General features: G+C 45.5%; 1 protein-coding gene across 1 annotated transcript in view; it reads left to right on the top strand.

Moving 5' to 3' along the window:
• Positions 1-15,645, top strand: part of LOC138581961 (fatty-acid amide hydrolase 1-like) — a gene marked incomplete at its 5' end in the record, with an annotated part of 308,818 nt that overhangs the window by 71,418 nt on the left and 221,755 nt on the right. The window contains one exon of the mRNA XM_069652870.1: positions 11,465-11,671. Within this exon, the coding sequence (XP_069508971.1) occupies positions 11,465-11,671 (207 nt within the window). The remainder of the gene's footprint in view (positions 1-11,464; positions 11,672-15,645) is intronic.

Here is a 15,645-nt window from a genome sequence, read left to right as displayed (position 1 = left end):
GAAGTGAGGTGAGAGGAATTTGGTAATTCCCTCCCCTTCCTGCATTCAGTTCATCAAAGGCCCTTCTGGACAGAAGGGTAGCTTGAGATCCAGTGTCCACCAGCGCTGAAATCGTACCCTGCCCCTGTACTTGTACCGGGGCATAATATCTTCCCTCCTTCTCCTCAAGGGGGCACAGTTAATGCACATTTTTGGACAACTGGTGGGCTAACTTTCTGGTTTTGGACATCGCTAGCGAAGAGATTTGGGCAGAATTCTGTGGAGAGCCTTGGGAATCTGAAAGAAAAAATTGGCAACTGGAGATCAGAGCCATTGTGGGTTCCCCTGGCTCCGGTTCTGGGCCGCCCCCCCTTTTTGGAGGCAGTCATCAGGATGGGTTTGAACCAGGGGATTTTCTTGCGGTTGGTTCTGGGATGAGATGGTGGGCGGCGGTAGCTCAGTCTCCACATCTCCCCAGTCTGGATTTGCATCCCTAGGGACCCATTTTTCTTTGGGAGGAGTTCCCCCCTCTCTGAAGGAGAAGATCCTTTTCCCAGGATCCTCTGAGGATCCCTCTCCCTCAAATTGGAAGATCTGTACCTCCTCCTCAAACTGAGTCTGTTTGGGTCTTTTGTTTCTCCTACCCCCCCTCTGCTCCTTAGGAGGCAGGCTTTCAGGGGCAAGAGATTTTGTTTCCGGTTCCTGGGTTTCCAGGGGCTGTTTACAAGTGAGGAAGGAAGCTTCCTCCAAGGCTTTACACCCCCCTTCCCTTTGTGCCTCCTCCCTGGGAACCGGTGAGTTATCGGGGTGCTGCCCCCGTCATTGTTCTGGGGCACCAGGTCCAGAGTTGGGTGCGTTCTGCGCCGGCATGCCGATCTGAGGGTTCTGCTGAGCCCTCAGTATGTAACCCAGATCCCGCGCCATGTTTTGAACCTGGCGCTCTAACTGTGAAACCCGCTCAGGCTGATACAGGGCCCTGTTTTCTCCCCTGGGCTGATCCCGGGAAGGGTAGCTATCCCTTCTTTGGTAGTACCCCTGGTTGGGAAGATTTGGATACCCCTCCACCCTTGGCCTCCCCTCTCCCGGATTCGGTTGTCTGGGCTCAGGGAATTGGGGAAAGAAGGGTGGAGGATTTTGGGGTTGGAAGTTGGGTGGATACCTGGGGAAAAAGTTCTGCCCAGGATTCGGAGAATTTCTGCCCTCCGGTGGGAAGTTAGGAGGAAAGTTCCCTGGGTTAGGTTCTTGGCTGGATCTCCCCCCTTGGGCTGGAGGAGTCCACACATAACCCAGGATGGGTCTGTTTCCCTTGTAACGGGGGCTTACATAATCAGGAGAGCGAGGGACCCCATTTGTGGGGCTGCCTCCCTGGCTCCCTGTCTGTGACTGGCCCGAGGACCTTCTGGGCCTAGCATTATTAGGTGCAGGTAGGTTTTTAGGCCCCCCATCTCCAACTCTAAAACGGGGGTGACCTTTACCTCTGCCACCTTGGCAGCAGCAGGGGTGTTGTTGGCTTTGGGGTTTTTGGGCGCATTATTTTTATTTTCTATTGGCTTCTGCACCTCATAGATCCGTGTCGCCTGTTCAATAACCCATTCTAAAGATCTTTTCTCATGAAAATCTCTCACGAGCTGGGTCATTATGTATTTGGGCAAGGCATGGAAAAACGTATTAATAAATTCTCTGTTATCCGTGCGCACCCTTCTTGTGGTCTGTGCAAAAGCACGCTTTAACTCCTGCAAAAATTCTTGTGGGGCCTGATCCTCCCCACATTGTAAATTGTAGGCTGCCTTGCGAGCCTCTTGAGGATTTCTATGAGTAGAAAAATGTTTCAAGATGGCCGCCTTATAGGTGGACCATCTTAAATGATTTTGGTCCTCCAGCCCCGCAAAGAAACTGGAGTATTCCGGGGAGAAGGTCCACTTTACATATTGAATACAGCTTTGGCTGTCCTTCAAATGGAAAGTCTCCATCATTTGCTCAAACAACTCTAAGTGCTCCCAAACAGAATACTTGGCATTCTTATGATAAGGCGTGATGACGCTCATGATTGCCTTAATCTGCCTTAAGGGGTCCTTAAGCAAGGCCCTTTTTGTCTTATTGGCCTTTTTGGTTCGGGTAACCCTTGTCCATTCGTCCTCTGACTCAGAGGCACTGCTCCCAGAGGTTCCTGTCTGATCTTCCAGGTTTTCCCGGATTCTGCGAGCCTGAGAATGGCTGGCAGAATGTGGGGACCTGGTCTCCTGTGTCCTGTACCGTTCAGAGGAGTCTTCAGATCCCTCCTTGCTGCCAGGATTTGATGGGTACCCCCCCACTGACCTAACTGGGCAGAGGTTTTCAGGATGCCCTTAATGGGCCTACTCTCCTGGGGTTCCCCACTAAATTGCACTGTGCTTGGGTGCCCATACCCGGATGCCTGCCCCTTCATTCCTGGGTGGCACTGGCCTATGAGCCCCATGCTTCTGGCTGGATAGTAATCTGCCATCCCTGTGGCCCTGTGCTCATGTGCGCCAGGGGACATGGGGGTGTCAGAGTCCAGGGACTGAGAGAGATAAAGGCCTCTGGTACTAGGGCTCCTGAGGTTATGCTCATGAGTCTCCCTCTCCCAGAGAACCTGGTCTCTATCCGCCCCTGCTCCCTGTTGCAATGCAAGAGCCTGCGCTTTCAGTTCCTCAGTTAAGGCCTTACTCGACTCTATCAGTCTCTCCTGCATCACTACCTGTTACTGGAGCCTATCATTGTGCTGGCAGAGGGCCTCATTCTCTCTCTGCATTTCCTGATTGGTCCTGGAGCACTGGGCCAGTCTTTGCTGCAGGAGGGTTACCTCCTGAGCTGTGTCCCTATTGGCCTATTCCTTTCTTGCCAGAGCATCCTCCACCCTCCTGGTGTGTTCTAACAAGTTCTGGCATTCTTTTTGGAGGTCACCCAGCCCCTGGAGGGCCAAGTGATTTTCTTCTGTTTTTCTTTTTAAATGGCAGACTTCCTGGCCTAAGGCGTCTCTTTCCTGGCTAAGAGCCTGCATTTGTGCTGCCAGGTCGTCCCTCTGCCTTTGAAAGGCACCAGCTTTCTGGCGTTCTTCATCAAACTCTGCCTGGGTATCCAGGTCTTTCAAAATCAGCTTGTTGCTCTCTGCCTTCTCCCTATCTAGGTGGCTTTGCAGGGTGACTACCTGCTCAGCACATGCCCTATTGAAGTCTAACTGTTGCTCCAGCTTTTTCTGGCTCTGCAGTAGGGAGTCCAAACCTTCTTGGTACTCCTTCTGCAAGGCCAGAAATCTGGTATCCTGGTCAGCCTTTTCCTGTTGCAGGATGTCCATATCCCTCTTTATTTTAATGATGTGCTGTCTACTCTCATTTTCTGACTCCTGGCTCCCCTGCAGCCTCTGCTCAGAAGAGACCAGGTCAGATTGGACCTTTTCTAACGCCATCTGTCGCTTATTCGCCAGATCTTGGCTTTCAGTACATTTATCCTGCATGTCTCCCATATATAGGTACAGGTATGCCGCTATCCGAACCATCTTGTCTTGTTCATCCTTAGCCTTCGGGGCCAAATATAGTTCACTCAGGGCCACATGTAGGGGACCCTGATATCTCCATATATCTGACCCTGTTTCCGTGATCTGGGGTGCGATTGCTTGCAACCAGACCGTCTGGTCCTGATGAGTCCACTCACCTCTCACAAATAAGTGCTCTCTGGCTATTTTCATGTCTACTAAGGTCGTCATTCTAGAGATTGGTCTCTGTCCTGACTTATAGAAATTAGTATTTTATTTTTGCAAAACAGACCTTTTCCTTAGAGCGTTCCTTTGAGGAGTGCTTTACAGCGTAACACAGCGTGTGATCCGACCGGATATGTGTATCTGGTCAGCTGGCACACTGTATTAATCTGCACAAGTGATAGATCTAATCCAAACGTCCGGCACGAGCCCCCAATTTGTAAGAGGATTCAATTCAACACTACAGCTAAGTCAATGCCTAGTCTGGGATACTGAATGGAAACCCTTATTAATATATCTTTATGTCCAGTTCATGCGTTCTGGATGACTACCCCTATATAACACCCCTCCCTTGGAATCCCCCTGACCCCACTGAGCCAAGAAGTAGTTCTGTTTTGCAAGTTAAAAGGTTTATTTGATAATTTAACAATAGATATATATATCACACTTTATACTAATTTAATAATTGAATTTCACACCTAATCTGAGCAGTAATCAATAATGGATAGTCTGGCACTAGCACACTTCTTTATAATCAATGATGAGTGGTTATAGGATGGATAAGATAGCAACAATACTTTATGGTTTCAAATGGATGCAAGGTGGAATGAAAATGCAGTACAGAAAATACTCAATAGGCGTTCAACAAAACAATGGAATCACTTTTCTCTGGCAATCCCCTCCCCCCTTTATGCAATGCAAGGAAATGGAAGGAAATCACACAGTTCTCAGAAATGCAATCAAATGTAATTCAGTTCACCCCAGCAAGCTTAGACCACAGAAGTTGGAACACAGGCCCAAAATGCTTTTATATGTGCTGGCAATGAAGTGAAAAATATGCTAAAATGCTTTTAATTCCCTCTAGAGGTTCAGGGTGAGTGAAATATACTTGGGATGAGTTCAGGCTCACTTTAGAAAGGATCTAGGAGTAACTAGCAGGTTAAACGAATTTTTGGCAAATGAAAGCAAGAAAACTGCTGTTTTCACACGTGAAGAAATTTTGCAAATCGTGGCAAATTCGCGAGTGTGTTTTTCGCGATTTCATAGGAACTACAAGGACTAGCACTATCATTTTGGGGTCGTAGGACAGCCTAGGATCTCAGCTTCCAGATGAAAGTTACTGCAAGTCTCTAGCACAAACGGTCACGGAGATATGAGCGATTAAATAAAGGTCGTTTTTCAGATTTGAAATTTTAAAGTTCAAAAAGACAAGTGACAGCTGTACAAATGACAGGTGACAGTTAGGAGGCAGTTCTACTTAGATTAAAATAGCTTGGATTAGATTATTTTAACTAAGAGATTGGTTCTGCACAGTTTTGCTAGGTACTAACACTATATTCTTGAATTAAATGGGCCTTGCCACGGATCTGGTCAGATTTTAGACTGGACTCTGGTCTCTCCACTTCACAGTGATCTGGGTCAGCTCTCTGGTTCTGCTAACAGTGGTCTGGGTCAGCTCTGCTCTGCCTCTGGTTCTGGAAATTTGATAGATTTGAAGTCTGGATCTCTGGATGTGGATAGATTGAAGTCTCTATGTTGGCTCTCTGAAGGTTGATGGAGGTAAAGTATGGATTTTCCCGGCAGAGCGTCCCGCAGCAAATGGATTTTAAGGTCTCTATCTGTCCTGTCTGTCTGCTTTTATGTGTTTTGAAACTGGGTGTGTGTGCAGCATCACTAGGCTCTACCCCTCTCCACTTGTCATTGGCCACTTCATCCTCTTCCACTTGATTGGGGGAATGAAATGAAGTGTCATCATGATGAGGTCTGTTTATGATACAGAGAACCCACCCCTGTCAACTTACACACAATCTATATTTTGATGCAAAAGACATATTTGCACAGGTACACATTTGTTTAAAATTACATGCACCCATCACCAGTCACAGGAGGTATACCCTGTCCAAATCTGCTCTTCCTGGGAGCTTGCATTCAGAAATGGCGACATTTGCACTTTTTAACTGGTTTCGCAATATCGGACATTAACCCAAATCTACACACATGTGCGCAAGGAGTATGGACATTAATTGATGAAGTGTCAGATTTTTAACATGCATACATTTTAAGTAATACCCTCTTAACTGCTAGCTTGCCCCCCGATTCATGCCACCGGTTCTAAAAACCTCTTAAAATGTGGGCAGAAAAATCACAAGAATTCTGGTATCATTTAAATAATTATGACAAGTCTGTACTATGAGTTATTCATCTTTTTCTAAAACCATATTCTGGCTACAGGGGTGTGTCTTCCCCCCAGCACAAGGTTGAATTTCTGGTTTTTCCAGTTCTGCCAAGCCAGCTTGCTCTCACAGGCAGTGCTCCTCCCCTTTCTTTCCAGGAGGAAGCCACTTTTTACGGCCCCCATAATAAAACATTTGCCTGAGTCAGGACAGGGCTTTGTTCAATTTCCTGCAGAGCCCAGGTAATTCAATCAGGGAAGTGTCATATCCCTTTTGGTGGGAGCAGCAAAAGGGCAGCTAGGCCTGGGAACACAGCTGTTGTGCAAGTCTCATCTCCTGTCGGGGGTAGCTGGTGGGCAGAATTCAGTTCCTTAAGCCAGGTTTCAGATAAAATGTCACTTTTTGTTACCCAGTTTAAGTCAAGACAATGTTTACATATGCAGCTAGAATGCTGATTCTAAGTTCAAAACTATGGCATTTTAACAGTGACAACTTATGTGACACTCAAAAGTAGGTCACTCATTTCTTTTAAACATTTAGATTTTTAGTGTCTTTCAGTCCAAATTTACTTAAACTGCTGAAATCCACAGCTCAGCCAGTCTTGTTATAAACCTTCAAGTCACTTCAGAATTTAACTTTACATTGTATCCACCTCTCAGTAAGTCTTTCTTTGGCTTGCCTTGGGTTCATTTATTCAGTTTTAAACAAAATCTGGTGGTTTTAAAACGCCGGCTTTCTGATAGTGGTGAGTACTGGTACTGCACCCCTTTTTGGGATTTAAGAAAATGAATTCCCCACAATTCTAGGTTGCTTTTGGCAATCAGCATTGCCATTCCCAATGGTTTCAGACTACTGTGTGGGTAGCCCAATGGTGGTTTTAGGCAGTGTCCTTCTGTGCCCATAACATCGGCAAAAAGGGTGGCAGCCTATTCTTCATGCACTTCCCTGTGCATTTTCTGGGAAGCTCTGGCCATCATGATGTTTTCCATGTCAGTACTGCACAGTTTTGAGGTAGGGATCGGATGCATGGGTAAAACATCCCACAATCTGCCTCTCGAGACATGGGATACTGTTGTGCTTGAGGTAAAATTGCTCCTAGTTTCAATTTCATTTTCTATTCTCCAACCCCCTTCAATAGGCCTACGTCATAGGGGCCAGTTGTCCACAATGCATGAGGGCAGAGCGTGCCTTCACTCCCTGAATTTTCCAGAGCTAAGAACACTCCCAAGGAAAATGTCAAAGTCCTAATTGGCAGCAGGTCACTGAGGTGATGATAGATGCATATGCTAATTGGTGGGAAGCTATGGACAAGACAAGTTCACCAGAACCTGGGAGCCCAGCCTACATGCTGCTATTGCAGGAGGAAAAGTACTGATGAAGGTTAGAGGGTCAACCAATTGTAGGGGACCACATAATCAAGGGTCCTATAGTTTGTGTAGCCAATAGGACGTTGTGTATTTAGTGATGTTCATAGTGCCCTGTTTAAGGGGAGGTTTTAGTTGCCCCACCTGATGTAAAGAAACCAATTATTTTCTTTCACTGTCCCATACTAGTATAGAACGTATACTTAGATATTCCCTTAGACCCTATCACGTTCTTCAATAGGTTATGTAGTTTGCCATGTAGGATGACCGTAGTAAATACGTAAGTTGACGTCACCTATGATGATTTTTGCTATAAAAGAATGCTTTTTTCTAAGATGCATTGAGAGAATTTGCGCTGAGACATCTGTTGATGTCAGCTGTACTCCCTGTTTTAGATAATTGATATTAAAACAGTTATCCTTTTTGCCAACTACCTGAGTCATTTCTATTATTGATGTATGAATAAAGTCTGCATCCCCATCCATCTCAAGGGTATTGCTACTCATCTTAGAGGGCTGGAAGTCACCCAGTTCATCTTGCTCCTCTGTGACTTCCCACCCAGGCTGAGATGTACTGGGACATCCCCAGGTGCATTGTCTCCCTTGGAGGATCAATGTGCCCTGGTCTCTTGCTCCTTAATTACAGGAAAGCTACACATTCTCACAGTTGTTGTCCCTCCTCTTCCTCAGGGACAATACGGTAAGAGTCTCTTCTCCCTCCACAAAAACCTTTACTAGGGAAGATGACTTTGAATTGTAAACAATGCCAACAAATAACCAACACGCTGAGGTGTGGGGGGTAGAGGGGGGTGTTCCAGTCCATTTTTAGGTGAACACTAACATAAATATATGTGGCTTCCAAACCTCCTGTTGATATCCAATGGGGACATCTCCCTAAAAAGAGTGTCAGCCCTGTTTCTAGTGATTCCCAGAGTGCCATACCCCCAGTGGAGATGCAGTGGGTCAGAGATAAGCATCATGGGAAATTCCAAAAATGTCAGATTGTTCATTAGAGAGAGCTTGCAATGTACTAGCTCCTTCCAAACAAAACGCTCTGCTTGTTATCATCTCTGGCTAGATCAGCCGCTGCTAAACATGCTTCGAGGTTGCATTTTATGTTGAACCCAACCACTTGAGGTTATTCGCTCTCACTCGCTGTTGAGGTGCAAACATTGTCAGGATCGATCTGGTATCTGATGTATCTACTGGTGGTATAAACTTCAAGCACGACGCACAGTAACCACCAGGGAGCCAGTACTACAAAAGGTAAGTCTTCTTTATTTAGTTACAGCAACAGTAGGAAGGTGAGAATAGGAGATCAATAGTCATGCAGCCTTCAACCCTGGCTCTCTCCCTGCAAGTCCCTAACCGTCCTCACTGGAACCCTCTCACTCTCCACCTTCCATGCCTCAGACCATCATTCCAAGCTCCACTCACAGTCCCACAGCTCTCATACCAGATATAGACCGTACACTACTAGGATACAACACCATCCATTCTGAATGGGGGATGCTTGCTTATTTGCTAGAACATTTCGTTTCCATCTTCTAAACCCATGGGTTCAAGGCCAGTGTAAAAAAGGATAACCTTATTTCTGCTTAAAAAGAGTATGTCTGTAACTTTGCTCCTAATAATACCACAACATTTTCATTTGACAACAATTGTCCAATTTCTAATATGAACACAATGCATGGGCCCACACTCCCACTGTTTGGTGAGCATGCAGTACCCCCTCTGTTTTTGTACAGGACCCTCTGCAATTGGTGCACTCCTCTACATAAATGTGCACCCCACTGCCCGCTTTGTTCAATACACTCTCTGCCACAATTAGCTGTTTTTAACTTGTGCTTATTTTTAAATCCACATGCATGCCTCATCCTGGCAGCTTCTCTTACTGTTCACTATCTGTTTTGGTCTTGCAACCTTTCACTCTTCTAGGTGAGACTTCTTTGAGCCAACCAATGTGTACGCATAGGGCACATACCAACTTGATAGGTACTATATATCCCTGACCAGTCGGTTCTTCCCCAGTTTTACTCTTTTTATTCTTTTCCTCAGGGTCCTCCCAACACTACATCTAACTTGGGTCCTGAGGAAGGCGGATATTCCATCTCCCTGCCGAAACGTAGTGCACTCCTGCGTCAACATTCAGACACGCATGAGTGGTGAGCCACTTAAGAACTACGCAGGCGACATACGTAGACCCAGAGTAGATTCAAATAGACACTGTGTCCTACTTAACAGTAGAATGACATAAGATCAAGACAATTTCTCAAACCTATAGGTGTAACTGTACTACATGCTACGAGAAATTGACCAACCAGTGATTCGTTTTTGGTCATAATAAATTGCTTTATTCATGCTATTTTTTGTTTTGCAATTTGTTTGTTGATGTGCTTAAAACAATGTTTGGTTCTAAATACCAATTGTAATTGCTTTAGACCTTTCTAATTCCTTCAACCTTGTTTCGTTCTATTATTGATTCTGACTTTAGGTTTCTTGAATCACTATTGCCTATTTAATAATTGTTTGTATCTAGAAACTGCTATTGTAGAACTTGTCTAATTGTGTTAGCCAAAGAAATACAACATGTTAAATCTTTCTTTATATATATATGTTGAGTGTCCAATATAGAGTGTCTTTGCTCCTACATATTTGAGAGCTTTTATGAGGATAAAATAGTACGTGTTATTTAATAACACACAATGGGCCTCATTCCGAGTAGGGCGATAAGGGTTAACGGTCACCGGTAACGAGACCGGTGCCGTTTAACCCTTACCGCCCTACTACGAGTTCCCTTTGCGGGTCCTTCCTTAACGCCTGCTTTTAGCAGGCGTTAAGGAAGGACCCGCAAAGGGACTCCGGGGTCAATAACGGTACCATAATTTACAGTACCGTCATTGCCGCCTTCCCCCTTCCCATTGAGCCCTATGGGGGCTCAAATGGGAATGGGGAATGGCCCTGGTGAATGGGGAATTACCGGTCCCTCCGACCTCGGAATAGAGGCGTGGTTACCTCCGAACTCGGAATGAGGCCCACTGATGGCCACCCGTTGGGTAGAGAGCCATCACCAGGACTACACACTAGAGAAGTAATTAGATGCACCTAGATAGGAGTGATTCCTCTTCCAGCAAGTGAATATGGAGACAGCACACAGTGAATTATCTCACTGTTAGAGGGGGATCTTTTCTTGTTGGGACACACTTTCTTGTTTGATTATCTCAGCTACTGGTGTGCCTTTGATTTGATTATAAAAGAGGTATATATGTATCCACTACTTGGATGGACGTGATTAGGTTGCTCACTCCCTGAGCCAGAAGTGAGCTTAGTTGTAACCACTGTCATATGCGGAAAGTGCCTGTCTGGCAGAAAACCACCTTCACTTTGTGTTAAAAAATTGAAAATGCTAAAAAAAATGATGATTCTACAGATGCCATTCTGTTGCCTCTTGGAAACCCCCATTTAAACATCTCTGCACCATTAGCTTTAATTTGTATTTTATTTGTTTTAGTTGACCAGGCAACTTTACCATTAAGTTATTAGCAGCAGTATTTCTTGAAAGGAGCACTGAAAATCCCTTTACTTGGTCCACCGTTAGAATAATGGACTCTGGCAGTGCCATCCTATTTAGGCATAATTGAACCTATCACGGCCATGCTTATTGGCCATTCCGTTGTTGACCATGATGTGGGCATCTGGGCATTTAATGCCAGTGTTGCGACTACCTTGTTTTAACACCTGGAAAACGTGTGAATGTGTGTGCTTCTGCTGAAAATAACTGATGTATGATAATAATGTGTGCCATGTGAAGTTATTACCAAGGCATATCAGGCTAATAATAGTACTCCCTCAGTACATGATGTCAAGAGATGGAAATTGCGTATACAACTATTGGCTTTGGCAATGCTTGTTAAACCCCCTAAGTGCTAAGGATGAATATGCTTGTCCTATTAGCATAGACCTGCATCGAGCTCAGCATTTAAGGAGTTAAAGGGTGGCTGGCATGTTTCACGCACCTGTTTGTTGATATAGAAAATATTCACAACTCATATAATGTTGGTGAAAGGACACTTTTTGGGGATGGGGACTCACTTGAAACAAAATGTACCTATCATTTTGGACCGCTGGTTTGTCTCTGCCTTAAAGTGTATATATTTGCAATAATCCTCTCGTGCGCAATACTCCAACATGTGCATGTTGAGGTGAGTAACATGAGTTGTATTTGACCCCATGCAGCTTCGAATGCAGTAACCCAATATACGGGCAAACGCTGAACCCGCTGAACCGGAAGAAAACGTCAGGGGGCTCCACCGGAGGAGAAGGCGCGCTGATCGCAGGCGGTGGATCCATACTGGGGTTAGGTTCGGATACTGGCGGCAGCATCCGAGTACCCTCTAGCTTTGGTGGAATTTGCGGGTTCAAACCATCAGGAGGCCGACTGAGGTACGCAATCAGATCTACAGCTTCTATGAACACAATATGGCCATTATTTGTTTATTTTGCATTTATAGAAGCGCACCAGACCCTCAGGCATCAGGGCGCTAGTTACTTGAGTGCGAAGTGACATTCTTTAAACAGATACAGGTTACGACGTACAGGTGGTTCTTAAGAAGATTATTTTCAAATATATTAAGGAACTCCAAACAGTGACTATCAAGCAAACATATGCTTTAAACAGAGTTTCAATGTGCTATACTGGATATAGAAGAAACTAAATTGACCGCTTTGTGTTACTGCAATAGCCCGATCAGAACGTCACAAGGCATAGTAGGACCATTTTGTTTTTCTTCATCCCTGTTTCCCCTCGCTTTTTCGGTCTTGTTGTGCCCTGAAACACCATTTACTGTAGAGGCGCATTGTAAACACCCAATAACTAAAAATAAATAACTCTTTTATATGAGCAGCAGGGTTCTTATCAGCCAGGGTATCTTGCGCGGGAATTCGCAGTGACATCATAGACACATAGTCGGTGGCCCTTTGTCTCCCCAGTTCATATTGTCGCGCCTTGTGATATGATGCGGTGCTTCACACGATTCTGAGTTGATTCTTTGAAGAAACAGTAAAAGGCACTGAAGTGAAGTCTGCTCTGACACCCCAAAGTTACCTCCAGCTATAAACACCCAGGGTTAGAGGGCACCCCCTATTTACCCAAAGTAGAGAGATTGTTTTCATAGCTCACTACAGCCTCACAGATAGCATACGGGCACATTTTGAAAAACACCCTTTTCAAAATGCGTGCAGTATTAGACTCCTAGTGGCAAATATTTTTCAATTTTTTTATTTTTTATTTATTTGTTTCATGTGTATTGTATCACGGCGCTTGTACAGATTTCAATGTGCGTAGTCAGTTATACATATTTGTTAAATAGACAAGTTTTATAAAAGTTTTTTGAAGACAGTGAAAGAAGTTTCCGTTCTGTTGTGCTCACGGAGAGTGCCCCCGGGGTTTGGGAGCAGTCACACTAAAGCAGTTTTTAGCTCTGAAAATAGCTTTTTAGGACACTTTTTGGGGAAGTGTCTTTTTGCAAAGGTGGCTAGCTTGCTGCATTCAGCTGCGTGTTTGCAAAAGCACTTTTCCTAAGACCTGTGGATATCCAAGGACACACTCGGATGTTGGGGCCTACTTGAGCGATAGCTCAGCTCTGCTATCGAATTGAATATTCCACTCGCCCCTCAGGGTGTATGCGCGAGATGCACCCCCGAGCACCTGATGCATTCACGCACTTCCGTTACTGGAAACTATTCCTGGCATACATATCTTATTCAGAGGCTTCAACATCCGGTTAATTGCTAGTGAAGGGAGAGTGGAGACGTGCAAGAAAATCATAGTGGTAGATAGTGTCAGATACTGCATACAGTGGGCACAAACAGAAACACAACCTTTGCTTTACAAGAAGAGTGTGGTTTGCAGGTAAGTGTGGCCAAACAATCTACAACCTCCAGGGTTGGGGGGGGGGCAACTAGGCAGCTGGAGGAACCAGGCACGAAGGATAGCTTAAAAACGTGCACCTTCAGCCATTTATAGAACAGGAAGGGGAGGATAGCTCAGCGGCAACGTGCTCGCCTTAGAAACAAGACCACACGAAGCAACACAGGTTCGTTCCCCCTGGTCCGCGCTTAAAAATCCTCCGGATATTAGGCACGTTCTAAATACACAACTAAGAAACATATTCCTGTAACAGCCCTCAATGTCCCCGGACTGTGTGAGCGCTTTAAAAATGTAAAATAAATAAATAAATAAAGGGGTTATCCAAAGCACAGTGCTATTGAGTGTCAGTGAGCTATGCCCGCTATGTTAAGAGACTTGCCAGCAAGCTTCTTTTTCTTGGGGTTTCAGGCAAGAGGGAGAAATAAGAAGCCAATCTTAGTATTCACACAAGGCGGTGTTTGGAGATATTCTGTTGAAGATGTGTGGGTCCTGCTCCCCAGTACACCCAGTGGATAGTGCATCATTTCTATTAATGCTCTCAACAGGAATGTGATCTCAGGACTTAGACACAAGATCAGTCTAGTGACCTTATTTTGTAGCGCTTGAAGCTGGTATTCCAAGCCTTTGTAAATACCCAAATACAGGCTGTTGCAGTCATCCATGTTAGAGGGTACAAGGCCATTATATATGTGACCTATAAAGGTATGGTAGTTGTGTTGCAGTATGTGTGCATGTTGGCAGACCTTCTTGATAATGCTAGGGTCATGGGGGGAAAAGAGTGCATCTCATTGAAAGAGACCTATTGCATTTTTGCAGAAGAACACAAAGTGGTGGCGGGTAGTCATTGAGGTAGGCCGCATGGAAGGCAGGGTAGGCAAGTCCTGTTTAAGATGATCTCTATTTTGGATGCATTCATGTACAGGCAATTTTCAATCATCCAGATACTGATGCTGGGCAGGCAATCAGATTCAGATAGAGTCTGTGCCATGAGGAGAAATTCTCAACGTGAAGGCGACCCAGGTGTCATCAGCATTAGGTGAGAAGGATGCAGAGTATGGAGCAATGGGAATGGCTAATCATGTGATATTAACATTAAAGAGCCAAGGTGAAAGGGCAGACTCTTGGGGACACAACAAGTCAAGAGCAAAGGGGTGGAAAGGAAGGGACTTGATGTTACTTGCTGCTCTCTATTTTAGAGGAAAGAAACAACCACTCCAGTGCTAGATCTTAATGCCCATGAGGTCCAACAAGCGGTTGTGCAAGTACATAACCCAGGATGGTGAGCTGCAATAGAGGAAGTTGCCACCAGGTGGAGTTGGCGTACGATGTTGGACCATCATGCCCAAATTGTTTTGGCCCTCCCCTGGCAGCAGGGATCATTAGTAAGTCAGATCTTTGTTGATACTGTTGATGTCATGGAGATCAGCACAGAGAGGTTGAAAGACGGTACTAAATGGTAAGGTATAGATTTAGAACATTTGCTCCTTGAATGAATACACCCCTTGACCAGACCAGTTAACCAACGTTGCTATCCCATGTTGGTGCGGACAGAGTGTCCCTTGTCACAAGTCAAGTCAGAGTAGCACCGCCAAGAGCAGCTTTCTCAAAGAAAGATACACTGTCCTATCGTTTGGAGAATGACACTGTGGGCCTGATTCATGGAAATGTGCGCCGAAATCCTGCAAAGACCTGGCACCATGAAGGACACTACGCAAACCTGCATGCATAAAGAAAAATGTGCGCCCCGTGTATTCATGGAATTTACAGCGCAAATTAACCATATTTGCAAGTCGTGCACGGAACGCCCCGATGCGCCCACACACAGAGCATGAACAGCTAGCTCCCTTTACGCGCTCACCTGATCACAAATATAAGCTCCCTTCAAAAAGTGCAGGGGGTTCCCCCTGTAAGCAGGCCTGCGACTCGGGGACCCTGCACGGGGTCCACCGTGACTGCATCCGGCACACTGACAACATGCGTAAAAATAATCTTACCTCGCCATTAACTCAAGAAATCTGTGTGCGAATCCCCGTAAAATGTTCCTGCACCCAGCTGAACTGCTTACGTGCACCCCTAAATTACATCTGAACCCCGATTCAGTACACGAACCCCGTAAATGACATGCAACCTTACCTGCACGCTGCAATTCCTACATGCAAGTGTACTTACGCCTGCCTTTCAGTGGTGTATCGTATGAAGGACTTGTGTGGCCATTCCCCAGCCGAGATTGTTCCACGATCAAATCCATGAATACGTCACGTGCCGTTCAATTGTGGGCAGGCGAGGTACTGCCTGCAGGCCGTCCCTCGGAAAGCTCTCTTCTTCACAAGTTCTTCCCCATTTTTGGTGTTCTGCCACCTTTGCAGCCCTCTGCGCAAACCACGCTCACGCTAACTCCATGCAAGTAGAGGAAAAGTACTGCACATTCGATTTCATGAATCAACGAAGGCAGATATGCGCGCAGTTGCGCGCGCAAGTACTCTTTGTA

Source organism: Ambystoma mexicanum, chromosome 3q (assembly GCF_040938575.1).
Source record: "Ambystoma mexicanum isolate Mex_15411 chromosome 3q, UKY_AmexF1_1, whole genome shotgun sequence".
Classification (NCBI taxonomy): domain Eukaryota; kingdom Metazoa; phylum Chordata; class Amphibia; order Caudata; family Ambystomatidae; genus Ambystoma; species Ambystoma mexicanum.
This window is presented reverse-complemented; position numbering and strand designations above follow the sequence as displayed.